This window comes from Pelobates fuscus, chromosome 4 (genome assembly GCF_036172605.1).
Source record: "Pelobates fuscus isolate aPelFus1 chromosome 4, aPelFus1.pri, whole genome shotgun sequence".
NCBI classification, from domain to species: Eukaryota; Metazoa; Chordata; class Amphibia; order Anura; family Pelobatidae; genus Pelobates; species Pelobates fuscus.
This window is the reverse complement of record NC_086320.1, coordinates 389,133,454-389,158,466: the sequence shown is the minus strand read 5'-3', so window position 1 is coordinate 389,158,466 and position 25,013 is coordinate 389,133,454. Positions and strand designations below refer to the sequence as shown.

Here is a 25,013-nt window from a genome sequence, read left to right as displayed (position 1 = left end):
TAGGATTAGAGCAGTGTGTGTACGGGACAGTTAGGATTAGCGCAGTGTGTATACGGGACAGTTAGGATTAGCGCAGTGTGTATACGGGACAGTTAGGATTAGCGCAGTGTGTATACGGGACAGTTAGGATTAGCGCAGTGTGTATACGGGACAGTTAGGATTAGCGCAGTGTGTATACGGGACAGTTAGGATTAGTGCAGTGTGTATACGGGACAGTTAGGATTAGTGCAGTGTGTACACGGGACAGTTAGGATTAGCGCAGTGTGTATATGGGATAGACAGATCTATAGAACATCTGGAATAGTGCAACATGTATATATACAAGATACATGCTCATTGATGTGTATACGGGGCACATAATATGAGCATAGAGCGTATGGGATAGATGGGTTGCTTTACACAAGAAGCAGAAATCACTCAGTGTTTACTGGAAATATATTTTGGTGTGACAAAGCACGTCTCACCCCACTGCTAGAGCCATTAAAACCATTCGAATTTAGATTAAGCAGTGTTTATGAAGTCAGGTCTTACTACATCCTAATAGGAGGGTAAGGGAATATTGACTTAAAGGCCAGGATGACAAACAGAGCAAGGCGGCAAGACGAAGAAACACACATCAATTTTCTCATTTAACACATTTTAAATGAAACAGGGAGTTTAGAATATGTGTGCTCCTGGCACAAGCAGCTATTATGGTTTTCTAGTTCACATCAGGAAGATTAAAGTCACCCATGATGATAACTTCCCCCTTCATTGTCATTTTAGCTATTTCCTCAACTAGTAGATTGGGATTAGCGCAGTGTATATATAGGACAGTATTAGCAGTGTGTATATGGGAAAAACGGGATTAGCGCAGTGTGTATACGGGACAGTTAAGATTAGAGCAGTGTGTATACGAGACAGTTAGGATTAGAGCAGTGTGTGTACGGGACAGTTAGGATAAGCGCAGTGTGTGTACGGGACAGTTAGGATAAGCGCAGTGTGTGTACGGGACAGTTAGGATAAGCGCAGTGTGTGTACGGGACAGTTAGGATAAGCGCAGTGTGTATACGGGACAGTTAGGATTAGCGCAGTGTGTATACGGGACAGTTAGGATTAGCGCAGTGTGTATACGGGACAGTTAGGATTAGCGCAGTGTGTATACGGGACAGTTAGGATTAGCGCAGTGTGTATACGGGACAGTTAGGATTAGCGCAGTGTGTATACGGGACAGTTAGGATTAGCGCAGTGTGTATACGGGACAGTTAGGATTAGCGCAGTGTGTATACGGGACAGTTAGGATTAGCGCAGTGTGTATACGGGACAGTTAGGATTAGCGCAGTGTGTATACGGAACAGTTAGGATTAGCGCAGTGTGTATACGGGACAGTTAGGATTAGCGCAGTGTGTATACGGGACAGTTAGGATTAGCACAGTGTGTATACGGGACAGTTAGGATTAGCACAGTGTGTATACGGGACAGTTAGGATTAGCACAGTGTGTATACGGGACAGTTAGGATTAGCACAGTGTGTATACGGGACAGTTAGGATTAGCACAGTGTGTATACGGGACAGTTAGGATTAGCGCAGTGTGTATACGGGACAGTTAGGATTAGCGCAGTGTGTATACGGGACAGTTAGGATTAGCGCAGTGTGTATACGGGACAGTTAGGATTAGCGCAGTGTGTATACGGGACAGTTAGGATTAGCGCAGTGTGTATACGGGACAGTTAGGATTAGCGCAGTGTGTATACGGGACAGTTAGGATTAGCGCAGTGTGTATACGGGACAGTTAGGATTAGCGCAGTGTGTATACGGGACAGTTAGGATTAGCGCAGTGTGTATACGGGACAGTTAGGATTAGCGCAGTGTGTATACGGGACAGTTAGGATTAGCGCAGTGTGTATACGGGACAGTTAGGATTAGCGCAGTGTGTATACGGGACAGTTAGGATTAGCTCAGTGTGTATACGGGACAGTTAGGATTAGCGCAGTGTGTATACGGGACAGTTAGGATTAGCGCAGTGTGTATACGGGACAGTTAGGATTAGCGCAGTGTGTATACGGGACAGTTAGGATTAGCGCAGTGTGTATATGGGATAGACAGATCTATAGAACATCTGGAATAGTGCAACATGTATATATACAAGATACATGCTCATTGATGTGTATATGGGGCACATAATATGAGCATAGAGCGTATGGGATAGATGGGTTGCTTTACACAAGAAGCAGAAATCACTCAGTGTTTACTGGAAATATATTTTGGTGTGACAAAGCACGTCTCACCCCACTGCTAGAGCCATTAAAACCATTTGAATTTAGATTAAGCAGTGTTAATGAAGTCAGGTCTTACTACATCCTAATAGGAGGGTAAGGGAATATTGACTTAAAGGCCAGGATGACAAACAGAGCAAGGCGGCAAGACGAAGAAACACACATCAATTTTCTCATTTAACACATTTTAAATGAAACAACCAAAATCCTAAACATAATAAGATAGCAAACACTACGAGCGGCTCGTGAATGGCGACCGAAGCATGCAATCAGGGCTATGCAGGGAACAGCCAGACCACTGATAGGGCTCTTATGGAATATCTAGCTATTGTGTATAAATAGATAGTGCGACAGGGACTAGAGAAGGGAAGAGGGCTAGGGGCCTGCTGTGGGATGGCCATGGCTGACCTGAAACATTAGCCAACTATACGGAATACAATGGCAGTCACTGTGTTTTTCCTACGTGTCTCCATTAGCACCAAGAAGTCCATTAGCTTGGTCTTGCAGGGGATGGATGTAGCCCTTGGTAGATGGAGCATTGCTGGAGTTTCCTACATACTTGCTATCTTTGGTAGGGGGGCAGCTACTGTGCACCAATAATCCCCTGTTGGCCACCAGAGACCCAGTTACATTGAAAACGTCTCACATCATAGCGCGCAGGGCCAGGTGACTGTCTGGTGTGTGTGTCCTCTGATGGATGAGGAGATGGGAGCTTTGACGAAAGCTCTTCCCGCATTCGGCGCATGTGTAGGGCCGCTCTCCTGTGTGCACCCGCTGGTGCGTTACCAGTGATGAATTGCGGCTAAAGCACTTCCCACATTCGTTACACACAAACGGCTTCTCACCCGTGTGAATGCGTTGGTGAATGACCAGATAAGAGCTTTGGCTGAAGCTTTTACCACACTCTTTGCATGTGTAGCGTTTTTCCCCTCGGTGTACCCGGTGGTGTCTATTGTAGTCGGAGCTGTGGATGAAGCCTTTTCCACACTCTAAGCAAGTGTAGGGTTTCTCCCCTGTGTGGGTTCTCTGATGAGTCACCAAAGTGGAATTGCAACTGAAACTCTTGCCACAACGTAAGCAAGTGTAGGGCTTCTCACCAGTGTGAATTCTCTGGTGAGTCACAAGCTGGGAGCTTCTCCGAAAACATTTCCCACAATCTGTGCAACTAAAAGGCTTCTCACCTGTGTGCGTTCGCTTGTGCCGCAAATAAGCAGATTTATAACGACTCGTTTTTCCACACTCTACACAAATATACTTTTTGTCTTTTGCGTCCGTGTCCTGTAGGATTTTTATGGCTTTAAATGCCTTTAGCCTTTGATCTGAAGAGTGCGAGTGAGCCCTTGCGGAGGCTAGACTTTCTGTGTGTTCTTCAAAGGCCATTCCCTCGTTGGTAAAGGTGTAAGGACTATTTCCCATCTGAAACCCACCTGAGTCCTCCACTATTGTCTCTCTCCGTGTAGACTCCCGCTCACTCGCCAAGTTCTGAAGATGGGCGATGATATTGGATAGCTTGCTGGCGCTCTTGCCACTGGGGCCTGGCTTCACAGACGGACTACTAGAGAGTAGGTCTTTCTTATCGGGGTCAAATAAACTCTCCTCGCTCTCTTCACCAGGAGCTGACTCTGAAACATCATCATGACAGTCCAAGAGCACCCCACACTGCTCGATAAACACAGCACTCTCTTCATCGCCATTAATTGGGCCAAAGCCCTCTGTGAAAAAAACAAAGATAATCGATGTTCCAAAAGTCCCAATTAAAAACAATAAGAGAAAGAACAAGAAAATATGTTCTACTCCTGAAGTGTACATATAAATGGCTTAACAGGCTAAAATTAGCATGGATTCACAGGGAGTAAAGAGTGCAGACAGAATATGCAGGAAGAGCATTTAGGAATTGGAATAATCAGTAAATACAGGCCTCAATATGCACCTTCACGGGTCATCCATGTCCCACCAAATTCTCATCCATCATGCATCTCCCACCCACCCATCTCCCTGGTTCTACCCTCAGACCTTTAATCCTTATCCATCTCCCTGGTTCTACCCTCAGACCTTTAATCCTTAGGTTTTACCCATGGTCTTTTTATCCCCCATCCATCTCCCTGGTTCTTTCCACAGTTCTTTAACCCACTCCATTATCCTGGTTCTACCCACTGGCCTTTCACTCTCATCCATCTCCCTAATTCTACCCACAGTCATTTCACTCTCATCAATCTCCCTAATTCTACCCACAGTCCTTTCACTCTCATCCATTAACCTTGTTCTACCCATACCCTCTCCTCCATCCATCTCTCTGGTTTTACACAGTTCTTTCAGGCTCATCTATACACCTGGTTCTACACACACCCTCTCCCTCATAATCCATTCTGTGTTTGGGTAGAAAGATTTTGGGTTTCCCCTTACCGACATAAGGTCTTTCAGGTGTCTCCTCATCAGAGGGCGGATGAACCCACACAAATGTCCGCTCCCTCTGATCGCTCATCACGTCTGCCTAGAAGGAAAAGAAGACAGAGGGTCAGAGAACATATGTAAAATGTTCTACATAACAATGATAAGTAAAACACACTTTCTCCCATTGTAATGGGGGCAATGAAAAAACAATATCCCTCCTACAAGCGTATACATAAACAGAACATTTTCTACACTGGGATGGAAAGAAGAGCAAGCCAAAGTACATGTGAGTTTCTGCCCAGTTTTAGGCATGTCACGCTAAATAAAAAACAGTTGTTCCTTTATTACAAAAGCAGACCGGAGGTTCTAAGTCTATTGTCTGCTTATAAAACGTTTCCTCTGGGCACTAAAAATATTAATGAATCTTTTCCACGGCTCTTTCCATTGTTATGCTGCAGGCAGGCTTGTGACAGATACATTGCTGGCGGTAAATCGCCATGTCCAGAAAACATCTTGAAAGAAGACCTCTGTCTGTCTTTTACCTCTCCAGGTAGCGTAAGTTATCAGGACATTTTGAAGACACTTTTAAATTTCTAGTTGTGTATGTGACCGGTCACCCAGGAATTGTAGTCCTTCACCTCACCCATAAAAGACAATAATCATTGTGACTGGGGGCCTGGTTCCAGAGACCCCTTTTGTCTTTTGAACTTATTTTATTAAGTTATTATTTATTAAGTCATCTTACTCTGTCATTGTTGAGTTATTGTTTAAATGTAAAAGTGAAGGTAAGGTAATTAAAAGGGACACTATAGTCACCAGAACAACTACAGCTTATTGCATTTGTTCTGGTGAGTAGAATCATTCCCTTCAGGCTTTTTTTTTTAGTAAACACTGTCTTTTCAGAGAAAATGCTATTTTTACATTACAGACTAAGGATATCTCCTTTCGCCACTCCTCAGATGGCTGCTAGAGGTGCTTCCTGCAGCAGTGCTGCGCAGTGTGACTGACAAATGTCCTCATATAGATGCATTGATTCAATATATCTCTATGAGGAGATGCTGATTGGCCAGGGCTGTGTTTGGCTTGTACTGGCTGTGCCCCTGTTCTGCCTACTTGGCATGCTCAGCCAATCCTATCGGAAAGCATTGTGATTAGCTGAGATCAACACTTCTGCTGATGTCAGCCAAGCAGGCAGATCGGAGGTAGAGCCAGCAGCAAACAGGAATAGAGGTAAGATTTTACTATATTTAGGAGAGTAAGGGGAGGGCCAGGGGGATTAGATGGTGTTTGTGTTCCTGACCCTATAGTGTTCCTTTAAGTTATTGCAGCTATTAGTGTCAGGCAGGTAATTCAATTATGGAGTCTTAATCTAAATATGTCCTAGACACCAAGATTCCGGGGAGTGACTTGTTTTGTTTGATGACTCCCTGTTGTGATTACTTCTATATAGGTTTGTGCTGTGGTTCAATAAATCAGTTCCACTCCCCCCTGTATTAAGACTTGTCAAATGTATTGGGTGGGGGGTGGTGGAGGGGGCGGGAGGGAGGGAGGCTATACGTCTAAAGCTATAATCACTGAAGCTACTCTGGAGAGCTATAACCACTGAGGGAATGGGAACATCTGGCGGTGATAATCTGGTGATCCACCACAGTGTCTACAAATTGTTTGTGGCCTTATTAGCCAAAGGCAACAACGGACATCTGAAGAACAAAGCATGACGATGAAGAAAGTGTCTATACAGGCCCCACCATTTTGTGGGAGGTCAGATGCCAATCACTACATGTAGCACATACACAGGACTCGGGTTATATATACACAGGGATCCCAGTGAGATATTTGCTGTCCTCATGCGTCCCCTTATGTGTGAGATTATGCAGCAAATCGTGGAGTTTCCAGTGCATTCTCTCCCAGCATAAGTGCGGTGAAGACCAAGGGCAAACAGATAACATAGCTGGCTTAGGCGCCCATCTGCCCCCATCCACCAGGACCTTACTGGCACTAAGAAAAAAATCCAGCCTCATTACATGTAGCAACATTTCTTTAGCTCTATGCATTTATTTAGCAAGGTATGACTTTTTCTCACCATCAGCTTTATTTATACTTGAATTGATTCCCACATTTCTCACCAAGAGCAGACCCAGTGTGTTTATATGGATTTTGATGGGTGCAGTCACCTTAAAAAAGGAGCGTGATGACGACCACAAGTCAGAGAGTTCAGATCCAGTTTCAGGATGCAGAGGCAGTCACACAGAGAAGGAGAACTTCATACCTCTCAGGAGAACCAATGAGAGAGGTCAATTAATACATACGTCATACAAACAGCAGGCAAAAGGGGGTAGACCCTCCAGCTCTAAGCCACTATATTTTGGGTTAAAGGGACTCTATACCCACTTTATCTCAATGAAGTCATCTGGGTGCCATGTCCCCACGTTTTAAGCCTGCAGCTGAAAAAAACTCCCCTATTTCAATCAGACGGTCGCATAGACCTGTGTTTTTCTGTGTACGCGTAAGCAAGCAGTGCGAGGAAAGTGCTAATGTCCCCATGGGCCACTAAGTATGTTTTGCCCTGAATTGTCCCCATCTCTGTGTCCCCTGTATCCACTCCATGGTCGACACAACCTCATCTTTCTCAACCTATTCCATCTCTCTCCCAAGTCCTCAAGATCTCTCTCTCTCTCCTGAATTCACTCCTCTTTTCTTGAATCCACTCTGTGGAAGAATGGGAAAGAGGGAGAAGGGGAGAGAGATTATCATTAAAAAAAAAAAAAAGAAGAAAAAAGGAGGGGATAACATAGCTGGGGAGGAGGGGGAGGAGGAGAGGCATCTTCCCCTTGCAGGCGTACTGTGCGTGCCGAGAATAGATGTAAAATATGCACAGAATTGACATTAACCAGCCTGGAACAGAGTTCTGGGGGCAGACTGTCTCCATACTGCCCCCCCCCCCGAACCCTGACTGTCGCCGTATTGCCCACCTAACCGTGACTGTCTCCATACTGCCCCCCCAAACCCTGACTGTCGCCGTACTGCCCCCCCAAACCCTGTCTGTCGCCGTACTGCCCCCCAAACCCTGTCGCCGTACTGTCCCCCCAAACCCAGACTGTCGCCGTACTGTCCCCCCAAACCCAGACTGTCGCCGTACTGTCCCCCCCAAACCCAGGCTGTCGTCGTACTGTCCCCCCAAACCCAGGCTGTCGTCGTACTGTCCCCCCAAACACAGACTGTCGCCGAACCCTCCCCCCAGTCAGTCAGTGCCCCCCCCAGTCAGTCAGTGCCCCCCCAGTCAGTCAGTGGCCCTCCAGTCAGTCAGTCAGTGCCCCCCCCAGTCAGTCAGTGCCCCCCCAGCCAGTCAGTGCCACCCCAGTCAGTCAGTGCCACCCCAGTCAGTCAGTCAGTTCCCCCCAGTCAGTCAGTCAGTGCCCCCCCAGTCAGTCAGTCAGTCAGTGCCCCCCCAGTCAGTCAGTCAGTGCCCCCCAGTCAGTCAGTCAGTCAGTGCCCCCCCAGTCAGTCAGTCAGTGCCCCCAGTCAGTCAGTGCCCCCCCCAGTCAGTCAGTCAGTGCCCCCCCCAGTCAGTCAGTGCCCCCCCAGTCAGTCAGTGCCCCCCCCAGTCAGTCAGTGCCCCCCCCAGTCAGTCAGTGCCCCCCCAGTCAGTCAGTCAGTGCCCCCCCAGTCACTCAGTCAGTGCCCCCCCCAGTCAGTCAGTGCCCCCCCCAGTCAGTCAGTCAGTGCCCCCCCCAGTCAGTCAGTCAGTGCCCCCAGTCAGTCAGTGCCCCCCCAGTCAGTCAGTCAGTGCCCCCCCGTCAGTCAGTCAGTGCCCCCCCGTCAGTCAGTCAGTCAGTGCCCCCGCCTAGTCAGTCAGTCAGTCAGAGAGTGCCCCCCCCCAGTCAGTCAGTCAGTCAGTGCCCCCCCCCAGTCAGTCAGTCAGTGCCCCCCCCAGTCAGTCAGTCAGTGCCCCCAGTCAGTCAGTCAGTGCCCCCCCAGTCAGTCAGTCAGTGCCCCCCCAGTCAGTCAGTCAGTGCCCCCCCAGTCAGTCAGTCAGTGCCCCCCCAGTCAGTCAGTCAGTGCCCCCCCAGTCAGTCAGTCAGTGCCCCCCCAGTCAGTCAGTCAGTCAGTGCCCCCCCAGTCAGTCAGTGCCCCCCCCAGTCAGTCAGTCAGTCAGTGCCCCCCCAGTCAGTCAGTCAGTGACCCCCCAGTCAGTCAATCAGTGCCCCCAGTCAGTCAGTCAGTCAGTCAGTCCCCCCCAGTCAGTCAGTCAGTCCCCCCAGGGCAGTCAGTCAGTCCCCCCCAGTCAGTCAGTCCCCCCTGTCAGTCAGTCCCCCCCATCAGTCAGTCCCCCCCGTCAGTCAGTCCCCCCGTCAGTCAGTCCCCCCCGTCAGTCAGTCCCCCCCAGTCAGTCTGTCTGTCCCCCCCAGTCAGTCTGTCTGTCCCCCCCCAGTCAGTCAGTCTGTCCCCCCCCAGTCAGTCAGTCTGTCCCCCCCCAGTCAGTCAGTCTGTCTGTCCCCCCCCAGTCAGTCTGTCTGCCCCCCCCCCAGTCAGTCAGTCTGCCCCCCCCCAGTCAGTCAGTCAGTCTGTCCCCCCCCCAGTCAGTCAGTCAGTCTGTCCCCCCCCAGTCAGTCAGTCTGTCCCCCCCCCAGTCAGTCTGTCCCCCCCCCAGTCAGTCTGTCTGTCTGTCCCCCCCCCAGTCAGTCTGTCTGTCTGTCCCCCCCCAGTCAGTCTGTCTGTCTGTCCCCCCCCCAGTCAGTCTGTCTGTCTGTCCCCCCCCAGTCAGTCTGTCTGTCTGTCCCCCCCCAGTCAGTCTGTCTGTCCCCCCCCAGTCAGTCTGTCTGTCTGTCCCCCCCCAGTCAGTCTGTCTGTCTGTCCCCCCCAGTCAGTCAGTCTGTCTGTCCCCTCCCAGTCAGTCAGTCTGTCTGTCTGTCCCCTCCCAGTCAGTCAGTCTGTCTGTCTGTCCCCTCCCAGTCAGTCAGTCTGTCTGTCTGTCCCCTCCCAGTCAGTCTGTCTGTCTCCCCCCAGTCAGTCAGTCTGTCTCCCCCCAGTCAGTCAGGCTGTCTGTCTGTCTCCCCCCAGTCAGTCAGTCAGTCTCCCCCTAGTCAGTCAGTCAGTCTGTCTCCCCCAGTCAGTCAGTCTGTCTGTCTGTCTCCCCCAGTCAGTCAGTCTGTCTGTCTGTCTCCCCCCAGTCAGTCAGTCTGTCTGTCTGTCTCCCCCCAGTCAGTCAGTCTGTCTGTCTCTCTCAGTCAGTCAGTCAGTCAGTGCCCCCCCCCCCCAGTCAGTCAGTCAGTGCCCCCCAGTCAGTCAGTCAGTCAGTGCCCCCCCAGTCAGTCAGTCAGTGCCCCCCCAGTCAGTCAGTCAGACAGTGCCCCCAGTCAGTCAGTCAGACAGTGCCCCCAGTCAGTCAGTCAGTGCCCCCCAGTCAGTCAGTCAGTCAGTGCCCCCCCAGTCAGTCAGTCAGTGCCCCCCCAGTCAGTCAGTCAGTCAGACAGTGCCCCCGTCAGTCAGTCAGTCAGTGCCCCCCCAGTCAGTCAGTCAGTGCCCCCCCAGTCAGTCAGTCAGTCAGACAGTGCCCCCGTCAGTCAGTCAGTCAGTGCCCCCCCAGTCAGTCAGTCAGTCAGTGCCCCCCAGTCAGTCAGTGCCCCCCCAGTCAGTCAGTCAGTCAGTGCCCCCCCAGTCAGTCAGTCAGTGCCCCCCCAGTCAGTCAGTCAGACAGTGCCCCCGTCAGTCAGTCAGTCAGTGCCCCCCCAGTCAGTCAGTCAGTGCCCCCCCAGTCAGTCAGTCAGTGCCCCCCCCAGTCAGTCAGTGCCCCCCCCAGTCAGTCAGTCAGTGCCCCCCCCCAGTCAGTCAGTCAGTGCCCCCCCCCAGTCAGTCAGTCAGTGCCCCCCCCAGTCAGTCAGTGCCCCCCCCAGTCAGTCAGTCAGTGCCCCCCCCAGTCAGTCAGTCAGTGCCCCCCCCCAGTCAGTCAGTCAGTGCCCCCCCCAGTCAGTCAGTCAGTGCCCCCCCCAGTCAGTCAGTCAGTGCCCCCCCAGTCAGTCAATCAATCAGTGCCCCCCCCCAGTCAGTCAGTCAGTGCCCCCCCAGTCAGTCAATCAATCAGTGCCCCCCCAGTCAGTCAGTCAGTGCGTGCCCCCCCAGTCAGTCAGTGCCCCCCAGTCAGTCAGTGCCCCCCCAGTCAGTCAGTCAGTCCCCCCCAGTCAGTCAGTCAGTGCCCCCCCCAGTCAGTCAGTGCCCCCCCCAGTCAGTCCCCCCCAGTCAGTCAGTCAGTCCCCCCCAGTCAGTCAGTGCCCCCCAGTCAGTCAGTGCCCCCCCAGTCAGTCAGTCAGTCAGTGCCCCCCCAGTCAGTCAGTCAGTCAGTGCCCCCCCAGTCAGTCAGTCAGTCAGTGCCCCCCCAGTCAGTCAGTCAGTGCCCCCCCAGTCAGTCAGTCAGTGCCCCCCCAGTCAGTCAGTGCCCCCCCCAGTCAGTCAGTCAGTGCCCCCCCCCAGTCAGTCAGTCAGTCAGTGCCCCCCCCCAGTCCGTCAGTCAGTGCCCCCCCAGTCAGTCAGTCAGTGCCCCCCCAGTCAGTCAGTCAGTGCCCCCCCAGTCAGTCAGTCAGTCAGTGCCCCCCCCCCAGTCCGTCAGTCAGTGCCCCCCCAGTCAGTCAGTGCCCCCCCAGTCAGTCAGTCAGTGCCCCCCCAGTCAGTCAGTCAGTGCCCCCCCAGTCAGTCAGTGCCCCCCCCCAGTCAGTCAGTCAGTGCCCCCCCAGTCAGTCAGTCAGTCAGTGCCCCCCCAGTCAGTCAGTGCCCCCCCCAGTCAGTCAGTGCCCCCCCCAGTCAGTCAGTGCCCCCCCAGTCAGTCAGTCAGTGCCCCCCCCCCAGTCAGTCAGTCAGTGCCCCCCCCCAGTCAGTCAGTCAGTGCCCCCCCCAGTCAGTCAGTCAGTGCCCCCCCCGTCAGTCAGTCAGTCAGTGCCCCCCCAGTCAGTCAGTGCCCCCCCCAGTCAGTCAGTGCCCCCCCAGTCAGTCAGTCAGTCAGTGCCCCCCCAGTCAGTCAGTCAGTCAGTGCCCCCCCCAGTCAGTCAGTGCCCCCCCCAGTCAGTCAGTGCCCCCCCCAGTCAGTCAGTCAGTGCCCCCCCAGTCAGTCAGTCAGTGCCCCCCCCCAGTCAGTCAGTCAGTGCCCCCCCAGTCAGTCAGTCAGTGCCCCCCCCCAGTCAGTCAGTCAGTGCCCCCCCAGTCAGTCAGTGCCCCCCCAGTCAGTCAGTCAGTGCCCCCCAGTCAGTCAGTGCCCCCCCAGTCAGTCAGTGCCCCCCCAGTCAGTCAGTCAGTGCCCCCCCAGTCAGTCAGTGCCCCCCCCCAGTCAGTCAGTCAGTGCCCCCCCAGTCAGTCAGTGCCCCCCCAGTCAGTCAGTCAGTGCCCCCCCAGTCAGTCAGTGCCCCCCCAGTCAGTCAGTGCCCCCCCAGTCAGTCAGTCAGTGCCCCCCCAGTCAGTCAGTGCCCCCCCCAGTCAGTCAGTCAGTGCCCCCCCCAGTCAGTCAGTGCCCCCCCCGTCAGTCAGTGCCCCCCCCAGTCAGTCAGTGCCCCCCCAGTCAGTCAGTGCCCCCCCCAGTCAGTCAGTGCCCCCCCCAGTCAGTGCCCCCCCCAGTCAGTCAGTCAGTCAGTCAGTCAGTCAGTCAGTGCCCCCCCCCCCAGTCAGTCAGTGCCCCCCCCCAGTCAGTCAGTGCCCCCCCCCAGTCAGCCAGTCAGTCAGTCAGTGCCCCCCCCAGTCAGTCAGTCAGTGCCCCCCCCAGTCAGTGCCCCCCCCAGTCAGTCAGTCAGTGCCCCCCCCAGTCAGTCAGTCAGTGCCCCCCCCAGTCAGTGCCCCCCCCAGTCAGTCAGTCAGTGCCCCCCCCCCCAGTCGCGGTGCTCTCTGGGTAATCCCACCTGAGTGTTACCTTGATGTTGCTGCTCAGGGAGGCTCCAGTCACCGGAAGCAGCTGTTGGCTCCGCCCGTTCCTGCCCAGATCCTGCCCCTCTCCCCCTCACCCAGCTGCCCCTCTCACCCCGGCAGGGTGCCAACCAGTGCCCCCCAACTGCCCATCTCGGGGTCCCAGCTCTGACGCAGCCAGGGAAGGCGGAGCCGCGCTGCATGCCGGGATATGTAGTTCCGGTGCCGGGATGTAACGCAGTGAGTGGCGGCAGCAGGACTCCATATCCCGGCACACACCGCGCCCGGCTCTGTCAGAGCGATACAGTGGGCTGCTGCTGCCGGGATATGTAGTTCCGGTGCCGGGATGTAACGCAGTCAGTGGCGGCAGCAGGACTCCATATCCCGGCACACACCGCGCCCGGCTCTGTCAGAGCGAGACAGCGGGCTGTTGCTGCCGGGATATGTAGTTCCAGTGCCGGGATGTAACGCAGTGAGTGGCAGCAACAGGACTCCATATCCCGGCATGCACCGCGCCAGGCTCTTCCTCCTCACTGTCAGCGCTGGGGAGACAGACTAAGCTCAACACCACCGGCCTGAGAGCAGGTTAGAGGGAGCCGGGGTGGGACCCCAAAATATAATTACTGGGGGGGAGCAAAGTATTATTATTACTAGGGGGGGAGCAAAGTATTATAATTATTATTATTATTACTGGGGGAGCAAAGTATTATTATTATTATTATTACTGGGGGAGCAAAGTATTATTATTATTATTATTACTGGGGGAGCAAAGTATTATTATTATTATTATTATTATTATTATTACTGGAGGAGCAAAGTATTATTATTATTATTATTATTATTATTATTATTACTGGAGGAGCAAAGTATTATTATTATTATTATTATTATTACTGGAGGAGCAAAGTATTATTATTATTATTACTGGGGGAGCAAAGTATTATTATTATTATTATTATTATTATTACTGGGGGGAGCAAAGTATTATTATTATTATTATTATTACTGGGGGAGCAAAGTATTATTATTATTATTATTATTATTATTATTATTATTATTATTATTACTGGAGGAGCAAAGTATTATTATTATTATTATTACTGGGGGAGCAAAGTATTATTATTATTATTACTGGGGGAGCAAAGTATTATTATTATTATTATTATTATTATTATTATTATTACTGGGGGAGCAAAGTATTATTATTATTATTATTACTGGGGGAGCAAAGTATTATTATTATTATTATTACTGGGGGAGCAAAGTATTATTATTATTATTACTGGGGGAGCAAAGTATTATTATTATTATTATTATTATTGGGGGAGCAAAGTATTATTATTATTATTATTATTATTATTACTGGGGGAGCAAAGTATTATTATTATTATTATTATTATTATTATTACTGGGGGGAGCAAAGTATTATTATTATTATTATTACTGGGGGAGCAAAGTATTATTATTATTATTACTGGGGGAGCAAAGTATTATTATTATTATTATTACTGGGGGAGCAAAGTATTATTATTATTATTATTATTACTGGGGGAGCAAAGTATTATTATTATTATTATTATTATTATTACTGGGGGAGCAAAGTATTATTATTATTATTATTACTGGGGGAGCAAAGTATTATTATTATTATTATTATTACTGGGGGAGCAAAGTATTATTATTATTATTATTATTATTATTACTGGGGGAGCAAAGTATTATTATTATTATTATTATTATTATTATTATTATTATTACTGGGGGAGCAAAGTATTATTATTATTACTGGGGGGAGCAAAGTATTATTATTATTATTATTATTATTACTGGGGGAGCAAAGTATTATTATTATTATTATTATTATTACTGGGGGAGCAAAGTATTATTATTATTATTATTATTATTACTGGGGGAGCAAAGTATTATTATTATTATTATTATTATTATTATTATTATTATTATTACTGGGGGAGCAAAGTATTATTATTATTACTGGGGGAGCAAAGTATTATTATTATTATTACTGGGGGGAGCAAAGTATTATTATTATTATTATTATTATTATTATTATTATTATTATTATTATTATTATTACTGGGGGAGCAAAGTATTATTATTATTATTACTGGGGGAGCAAAGTATTATTATTATTATTATTATTATTGGGGGAGCAAAGTATTATTATTATTACTGGGGGAGCAAAGTATTATTATTATTATTATTATTATTATTATTACTGGGGGAGCAAAGTATTATTATTATTATTATTACTGGGGGGAGCAAAGTATTATTATTATTATTATTATTATTATTACTGGGGGGAGCAAAGTATTATTATTATTATTATTATTACTGGGGGAGCAAAGTATTATTATTATTATTATTATTATTATTATTACTGGGGGAGCAAAGTATTATTATTATTATTATTATTATTATTATTATTATTATTACTGGGGGAGCAAAGTATTATTATTATTACTGGGGGAGCAAAGTATTATTATTATTATTACTGGGGTGAGCAAAGTATTATTATTATTATTATTATTATTATTATTATTATTATTATTACTGGGGGAGCAAAGTATTATTATTATTATTACTGGGGGAGCAAAGTATTATTATTATTATTATTATTGGGGGAGCAAAGTATTATTATTATTACTGGGGGAGCAAAGTATTATTATTATTATTACTGGGGGGAGCAAAGTATTATTATTATTATTATTATTATTATTATTATTACTGGGGGAGCAAAGTATTATTATTATTATTATTATTATTGGGGGAGCAAAGTATTATTATTATTATTATTATTATTACTGGGGGAGCAAAGTATTATTATTATTATTATTACTGGGGGAGCAAAGTATTATTATTATTATTATTACTGGGGGAGCAAAGTATTATTATTATTATTACTTGGGGAGCAAAGTATTATTATTATTATTATTATTATTATTATTGGGGGAGCAAAGTATTATTATTATTATTATTATTATTATTACTGGGGGAGCAAAGTATTATTATTATTATTACTGGGGGAGCAAAGTATTATTATTATTATTATTACTGGGGGAGCAAAGTATTATTATTATTATTATTACTGGGGGGAGCAAAGTATTATTATTATTATTATTATTATTATTACTGGGGGAGCAAAGTATTATTATTATTATTATTACTGGGGGAGCAAAGTATTATTATTATTATTATTATTATTACTGGGGGAGCAAAGTATTATTATTATTATTATTATTATTATTACTGGGGGGAGCAAAGTATTATTATTATTATTATTATTATTATTATTATTATTATTATTATTACTGGGGGAGCAAAGTATTATTATTATTATTATTATTATTATTACTGGGGGGAGCAAAGTATTATTATTATTATTATTATTATTATTATTATTACTGGGGGAGCAAAGTATTATTATTATTATTATTACTGGGGGAGCAAAGTATTATTATTATTATTATTATTATTATTATTATTATTATTATTATTACTGGGGGAGCAAAGTATTATTATTATTATTATTATTATTATTATTATTATTATTATTATTATTACTGGGGGAGCAAAGTATTATTATTATTATTATTATTATTATTATTACTGGGGGAGCAAAGTATTATTATTATTATTATTATTATTACTGGGGGAGCAAAGTATTATTATTATTATTATTACTGGGGGGAGCAAAGTATTATTATTATTATTATTACTGGGGGAGCAAAGTATTATTGTTATTATTATTATTACTGGGGGGAGCAAAGTATTATTATTATTATTACTGGGGGAGCAAAGTATTATTATTATTATTATTATTATTATTACTGGGGGAGCAAAGTATTATTATTATTATTACTGGGGGAGCAAAGTATTATTATTATTACTGGGGGAGCAAAGTATTATTATTATTATTATTACTGGGGGAGCAAAGTATTATTATTATTATTATTATTGGGGGAGCAAAGTATTATTATTATTATTATTATTATTATTATTATTACTGGGGGGAGCAAAGTATTATTATTATTATTATTACTGGGGGAGCAAAGTATTATTATTATTATTATTATTACTGGGGGGAGCAAAGTATTATTATTATTATTATTATTATTATTACTGGGGGAGCAAAGTATTATTATTATTATTATTACTGGGGGAGCAAAGTATTATTATTATTATTATTACTGGGGGAGCAAAGTATTATTATTATTATTATTACTGGGGGAGCAAAGTATTATTATTATTATTAATATTATTATTATTATTATTATTATTATTATTACTAGGGGGGAGCAAAGTATTATTATTATTATTATTATTATTACTGGGGGAGCAAAGTTTTATTATTATTATTATTATTATTAATTATTATTATTATTGTTATTATTATTATTACTGGGGGAGCAAAGTATTATTATTATTATTATTATTATTATTATTATTACTGGGGGGAGCAAAGTATTATTATTATTATTATTTATTATTATTATTACTGGGGGAGCAAAGTATTATTATTATTATTATTATTATTATTATTACTGGGGGGAGCAAAGTATTATTATTATTATTATTATTATTATTATTATTATTACTGGGGGAGCAAAGTATTATTATTATTATTATTACTGGGGGGAGCAAAGTATTATTATTATTATTATTATTATTATTATTACTGGGGGAGCAAAGTATTATTATTATTATTACTGGGGGAGCAAAGTATTATTATTATTATTACTGGGGGAGCAAAGTATTATTATTATTATTATTACTGGGGGAGCAAAGTATTATTATTATTATTACTGGGGGGAGCAAAGTATTATTATTATTATTATTACTGGGGGAGCAAAGTTATTATTATTATTATTATTACTGGGGGAGCAAAGTATTATTATTATTATTATTACTGGGGGAACAAAGTATTATTATTATTACTGGGGGAGCAAAGCTATTATTATTATTACTGGGGGAGCAAAGTATTATCATTATTATTACTGGGGGAACAAAGTATTATTATTATTACTGGGGGAGCAAAGTATTATTATTATTATTATTATTATTACTGGGGGAGCAAAGTATTATTATTATTACTGGGGGAGAGCAAAGTATTATTATTATTATTATTATTATTATTATTATTATTACTGGGGGAGCAAAGTATTATTATTATTATTATTATTATTATTACTGGGGGGAGCAAAGTATTATTATTATTATTATTATTATTATTACTGGGGGAGCAAAGTATTATTATTATTATTATTATTATTACTGGGGGAGCAAAGTATTATTATTATTATTATTATTATTACTGGGGGAGCAAATTATTATTATTATTATTATTATTATTACTGGGGGAGCAAAGTAGTATTATTATTATTACTGGGGGGAGCAAAGTATTATTATTATTATTATTATTATTATTGTTATTATTATTATTACTGGGGGGAGCAAAGTATTATTATTATTATTATTATTATTATTATTATTATTATTACTGGGGGGAGAAAAATATTATTATTATTATTATTATTACTGGGGGAGCAAAGTATTATTATTATTATTATTATTATTATTACTGGGGGAGCAAAGTATTATTATTATTATTATTATTATTACTGGGGGGAGCAAAGTATTATTATTATTATTATTACTGGGGGGAGCAAAGTATTATTATTATTATTATTATTATTACTGGGGGAGCAAAGTATTATTATTATTATTATTATTACTGGGGGGAGCAAAGTATTATTATTATTATTATTATTATTACTGGGGGAGCAAAGTATTATTATTATTATTATTATTACTGGGGGGAGCAAAGTATTATTATTATTATTATTATTATTATTACTGGGGGAAGCAAAGTATTATTATTATTATTACTGGGGGAGCAAAGTATTATTATTATTACTGGGGGAGCAAAGTATTATTATTATTATTATTATTACTGGGGGAGCAAAGTATTATTATTATTACTGGGGGAGAGCAAAGTATTATTATTATTATTATTATTATTATTACTGGGGGAGCAAAGTATTATTATTATTATTATTATTACTGGGGGGAGCAAAGTATTATTATTATTATTATTATTATTATTACTGGGGGAGCAAAGTATTATTATTATTATTATTATTATTATTACTGGGGGAGCAAAGTATTATTATTATTATTATTATTACTGGGGGAGCAAAGTATTATTATTATTATTACTGGGGGAGCAAAGTAGTATTATTATTATTACTGGGGGGAGCAAAGTATTATTATTATTATTATTATTATTATTACTGGGGGGAGCAAAGTATTATTATTATTATTATTACTGGAGGGAGCAAAGTATTATTATTATTATTATTATTACTGGGGGAGCAAAGTATTATTATTATTATTATTACTGGGGGGGGGCAAAGTATTATTATTATTATTATTATTATTATTATTATTATTACTGGGGGAGCAAAGTATTATTATTATTATTATTATTATTATTACTGGGGGGAGCAAAGTATTATTATTATTATTATTATTACTGGGGGAGCAAAGTATTATTATTATTATTATTATTATTATTATTATTATTATTACTGGGGGGAGCAAAGTATTATTATTATTATTATTATTATTATTACTGGGGGGAGCAAAGTATTATTATTATTATTATTATTACTGGGGGGAGCAAAGTATTATTATTATTATTATTATTATTATTATTATTACTGGGGGAGCAAAGTATTATTATTATTATTATTATTATTACTGGGGGGAGCAAAGTATTATTATTATTATTATTATTATTACTGGGGGAAGCAAAGTATTATTATTATTATTACTGGGGGAGCAAAGGATTATTATTATTATTATTATTACTGGGGGAGCAAAGTATTATTATTATTATTATTACTGGGGGAGCAAAGTATTATTATTATTATTATTATTATTATTACTGGGGGAGCAAAGTATTATTATTATTATTATTATTATTATTACTGGAGGAGCAAAGTATTATTATTATTATTATTACTGGGGGGAGCAAAGTATTATTATTATTATTATTACTGGGGGGAGCAAAGTATTGTTGTTATTATTATTATTACTGGGGGGAGCAAAGTATTATTATTATTATTATTACTGGGGGAGCAAAGTATTATTATTATTATTATTATTATTATTACTGGGGGAGCAAAGTAGTATTATTATTATTACTGGGGGAGCAAAGTATTATTATTATTACTGGGGGAGCAAAGTATTATTATTATTATTATTACTGGGGGAGCAAAGTATTATTATTATTATTATTGGGGGAGCAAAGTATTATTATTATTATTATTATTATTATTATTACTGGGGGGAGCAAAGTATTATTATTATTATTATTATTATTACTGGGGGAGCAAAGTATTATTATTATTATTACTGGGGGAGCAAAGCATTATTATTATTATTATTATTATTATTACTGGGGGAGCAAAGTATTATTATTATTATTATTATTATTATTATTATTACTGGGGGGAGCAAAGTATTATTATTATTATTATTATTATTACTGGGGGAGCAAAGTATTATTATTATTATTATTATTATTACTGGGGGAGCAAAGTATTATTATTATTATTACTGGGGGAGCAAAGTAGTATTATTATTATTACTGGGGGGAGCAAAGTATTATTATTATTATTATTATTACTGGGGGGAGCAAAGTATTATTATTATTATTATTATTATTATTATTATTATTATTATTACTGGGGGGAGCAAAGTATTATTATTATTATTATTATTATTATTACTGGGGGGAGCAAAGTATTATTATTATTATTATTACTGGGGGAGCAAAGTATTATTATTATTATTATTATTATTATTACTGGGGGGAGCAAAGTATTATTATTATTATTATTATTACTGGGGGAGCAAAGTATTATTATTATTATTATTACTGGGGGGGGAGGCAAAGTATTATTATTATTATTATTATTACTGGGGGAGCAAAGTATTATTATTATTATTATTATTATTATTATTATTATTATTATTATTATTATTATTACCGGGGGAGCAAAGTATTATTATTATTATTATTACTGGGGGAGCAAAGTATTATTATTATTATTATTACTGGGGGAGCAAAGTATTATTATTATTATTACTGGGGGAACAAAGTATTATTATTATTATTACTGGGGGAGAGCAAAGTATTATTATTATTATTATTATTATTATTATTATTATTATTACTGGGGGAACAAAGTATTATTATTATTATTATTATTATTATTATTATTATTATTATTATTATTACTGGGGGAGCAAAGTATTATTATTATTATTATTATTACTGGGGGAGCAAAGTATTATTATTATTATTATTATTACTGGGGGGAGCAAATAATAATAATTATTATTATTATTACTGGGGGAGCAAAGAATTATTATTATTACTGGGGGAGCAAAGTATTATTATTATTACTGGGGGGAGCAAAGTATTATTATTATTATTACGGGGGGAGCAAATTATTATTATTATTATTACTGGGGGGAGCAAAGTATTATTATTATTATTATTACTGGGGGAGCAAAGTATTATTACTGGGGGAGCAAAGTATTATTATTATTATTATTATTATTACTGGGGGGAGCAAAGTATTATTATTATTATTATTACTGGGGGAACAAAGTATTATTATTATTACTGGGGGAGCAAAGTATTATTATTATTACTGGGGGGGAGCAAAGTATTATTATTATTATTATTACTGGGGGGAGCAAAGTATTATTATTATTATTATTACTGGGGGGAGCAAAGTATTATTATTATTATTATTATTACTGGGGGAGCAAAGTATTATTATTATTATTATTATTATTATTATTATTATTACTGGGGGGAGCAAAGTAGTATTATTATTATTACTGGGGGGAGCAAAGTAGTATTATTATTATTACTGGGGGAGCAAAGTATTATTACTGGGGGGGAGCAAAGTATTATTATTATTATTATTACTGGGGGAGAATATTATTATTATTATTATTATTATTATTATTATTATTACTGGGGGAGCAAAGTATTATTATTATTATTATTATTATTACTGGGGGGAGCAAAGTATTATTATTATTATTATTATTATTATTACTGGGGGGAGCAAAGTATTATTATTATTATTATTATTATTATTATTATTATTACTGGGGGAGCAAAGTATTATTATTATTATTACTGGGGGGGAGCAAAGTATTATTATTATTATTACTGGGGGAGCAAAGTATTATCATTATTATTATTATTACTGGGGGGGAGCAAAGTATTATTATTATTACTGGGGGAGCAAATTATTATTATTATTATTATTACTGGGGGAGCAAAGTATTATTATTATTATTATTATTACTGGGGGAGCAAAGTATTATTATTATTATTATTATTACTGGGGGAGCAGAGTATTATTATTATTATTATTACTGGGGGGAGCAAAGTATTATTATTATTATTATTATTATTATTACTGGGGGGGAGCAAAGTATTATTATTATTACTGGGGGAGCAAAGTATTATTATTATTATTATTATTACTGGGGGAGCAAAGTATTATTATTATTATTATTACTGGGGGAGCAAAGTATTATTATTATTATTATTATTATTATTACTGGGGGAGCAAAGTATTATTATTATTATTATTATTATTATTATTATTATTACTGGAGGAGCAAAGTATTATTATTATTATTATTACTGGGGGGAGCAAAGTATTATTATTATTATTATTACTGGGGGGAGCAAAGTATTGTTGTTATTATTATTATTACTGGGGGGAGCAAAGTATTATTATTATTATTATTACTGGGGGAGCAAAGTATTATTATTATTATTATTATTATTACTGGGGGAGCAAAGTAGTATTATTATTATTACTGGGGGAGCAAAGTATTATTATTATTACTGGGGGAGCAAAGTATTATTATTATTATTATTGGGGGAGCAAAGTATTATTATTATTATTATTATTATTATTATTACTGGGGGAGCAAAGTATTATTATTATTATTACTGGGGGAGCAAAGCATTATTATTATTATTATTATTATTATTACTGGGGGAGCAAAGTATTATTATTATTATTATTATTATTACTGGGGGGAGCAAAGTATTATTATTATTATTATTATTACTGGGGGAGCAAAGTATTATTATTATTATTATTATTATTATTATTACTGGGGGAGCAAAGTATTATTATTATTATTACTGGGGGAGCAAAGTAGTATTATTATTATTACTGGGGGGAGCAAAGTATTATTATTATTATTATTATTATTACTGGGGGGAGCAAAGTATTATTATTATTATTATTATTATTATTATTACTGGGGGGAGCAAAGTATTATTATTATTATTATTATTATTATTACTGGGGGAGCAAAGTATTATTATTATTATTATTATTACTGGGGGAGCAAAGTATTATTATTATTATTATTATTATTATTACTGGGGGGAGCAAAGTATTATTATTATTATTATTACTGGGGGAGCAATGTATTATTATTATTATTATTATTATTATTATTATTATTATTATTATTACCGGGGAAGCAAAGTATTATTATTATTATTATTATTACTGGGGGAGCAAAGTATTATTATTATTATTATTACTGGGGGAGCAAAGTATTATTATTATTATTACTGGGGGAACAAAGTATTATTATTATTATTACTGGGGGAGAGCAAAGTATTATTATTATTATTATTATTATTATTATTATTATTATTACTGGGGGAACAAAGTATTATTATTATTATTATTACTGGGGGAACAAAGTATTATTATTATTATTATTATTATTATTATTATTATTACTGGGGGAGCAAAGTATTATTATTATTATTATTATTACTGGGGGAGCAAAGTATTATTATTATTATTATTACTGGGGGGAGCAAATAATAATAATTATTATTATTATTACTGGGGGAGCAAAGAATTATTATTATTACTGGGGGAGCAAAGTATTATTATTATTACTGGGGGGAGCAAAGTATTATTATTATTATTACGGGGGGAGCAAATTATTATTATTATTATTATTACTGGGGGGAGCAAAGTATTATTATTATTATTATTACTGGGGGAGCAAAGTATTATTACTGGGGGAGCAAAGTATTATTATTATTATTATTATTATTACTGGGGGGAGCAAAGTATTATTATTATTATTATTATCATTACTGGGGGAACAAAGTATTATTATTATTACTGGGGGAGCAAAGTATTATTATTATTACTGGGGGGGAGCAAAGTATTATTATTATTATTATTATTATTACTGGGGGGAGCAAAGTATTATTATTATTATTATTATTACTGGGGGGAGCAAAGTATTATTATTATTATTATTATTATTACTGGGGGAGCAAAGTATTATTATTATTATTATTATTATTACTGGGGGGAGCAAAGTAGTATTATTATTATTACTGGGGGGAGCAAAGTAGTATTATTATTATTACTGGGGGAGCAAAGTATTATTACTGGGGGGGAGCAAAGTATTATTATTATTATTACTGGGGGAGCAAAGTATTATTATTATTATTATTATTATTATTATTATTACTGGGGGAGCAAAGTATTATTATTATTATTATTATTATTACTGGGGGGAGCAAAGTATTATTATTATTATTATTATTATTATTATTATTATTATTACTGGGGGGAGCAAAGTATTATTATTATTATTATTATTATTATTACTGGGGGAGCAAAGTATTATTATTATTATTACTGGGGGGGAGCAAAGTATTATTATTATTACTGGGGGAGCAAAGTATTATTATTATTATTACTGGGGGAGCAAAGTATTATCATTATTATTATTATTACTGGGGGAGCAAAGTATTATTATTATTATTATTATTACTGGGGGAGCAAAGTATTATTATTATTATTATTACTGGGGGAGCAAAGTATTATTATTATTATTATTACTGGGGGGAGCAAAGTATTATTATTATTATTATTATTATTATTATTATTATTATTATTATTACTGGGGGGGAGCAAAGTATTATTATTACTGGGGGAGCAAAGTATTATTATTATTATTATTACTGGGGGAGCAAAGTATTATTATTATTATTATTATTATTATTATTATTATTATTATTATTACTGGGGGAGAGCAAAGTATTATTATTATTATTATTATTATTATTATTATTATTATTATTATTACCGGGGGAGCAAAGTATTATTATTATTACTGGGGGAGCAAAGTATTATTATTATTACTGGGGGAGCAAAGTATTATTACTGGGGGGAGCAAAGTATTAATATTATTACTGACTGGGCGGCAAAGTATTAATATTATTACTGGGGGGAGCAAGGTATTATTATTACTACTGGGGGGAGCAAAGTATTATTAATATTATTACTGGATTGAGAGGGGGCATGTCAC

The 25,013-nt window shown here is 39.6% G+C and overlaps 2 protein-coding genes across 7 annotated transcripts in view; one reads left to right on the top strand and one right to left on the bottom strand.

Annotated features, from left to right (window-relative positions):
• Positions 1–2,424: 2,424 nt before the first annotated feature.
• Positions 2,425–25,009, bottom strand: LOC134609278 (zinc finger protein 239-like). 4 transcript variants are annotated; one of them, XM_063452934.1, is made up of 4 exons: positions 24,991–25,009; positions 6,730–6,917; positions 4,659–4,746; positions 2,425–3,967 (listed from the first exon to the last, which is right to left on the bottom strand). In XM_063452934.1, the coding sequence occupies exons 2-4, from the start codon at positions 6,730–6,732 to the stop codon at positions 2,898–2,900; spliced, it is 1,161 nt and encodes a 386-aa protein (XP_063309004.1). In that variant the 5' UTR covers positions 6,733–6,917; positions 24,991–25,009; the 3' UTR covers positions 2,425–2,897. The 4 variants fall into 4 exon arrangements, with proteins under 4 accessions (XP_063309004.1, XP_063309003.1, XP_063309005.1 ...); XM_063452933.1 differs by lacking the exon at positions 24,991–25,009 and adding an exon at positions 12,535–12,687 and having other exon boundaries at positions 6,730–6,915; XM_063452935.1 differs by lacking the exon at positions 24,991–25,009 and adding an exon at positions 12,535–12,687 and having other exon boundaries at positions 6,730–6,907.
• The window catches only part of LOC134609274 (zinc finger protein 420-like), a 32,532-nt gene continuing 20,282 nt past the window's right edge, over positions 12,764–25,013 (top strand). For all 3 annotated transcript variants that reach the window (XM_063452922.1, XM_063452923.1, XM_063452921.1), the window contains exon 1: positions 12,764–13,112. The gene's annotated coding sequence lies outside the window, so the exon portion shown is untranslated. The remainder of the gene's footprint in view (positions 13,113–25,013) is intronic.

What these genes read in the sequence shown, in the direction of transcription:
- LOC134609278 (XM_063452934.1), bottom strand. An exon ending in ACCTGAAAGACCTTATGTCG is followed by an intron (nt 3,968 to 4,658) that starts GTAAGGGGAAAC and finishes TTTTTTTCACAG; the next exon opens with AGGGCTTTGGCCCAATTAAT.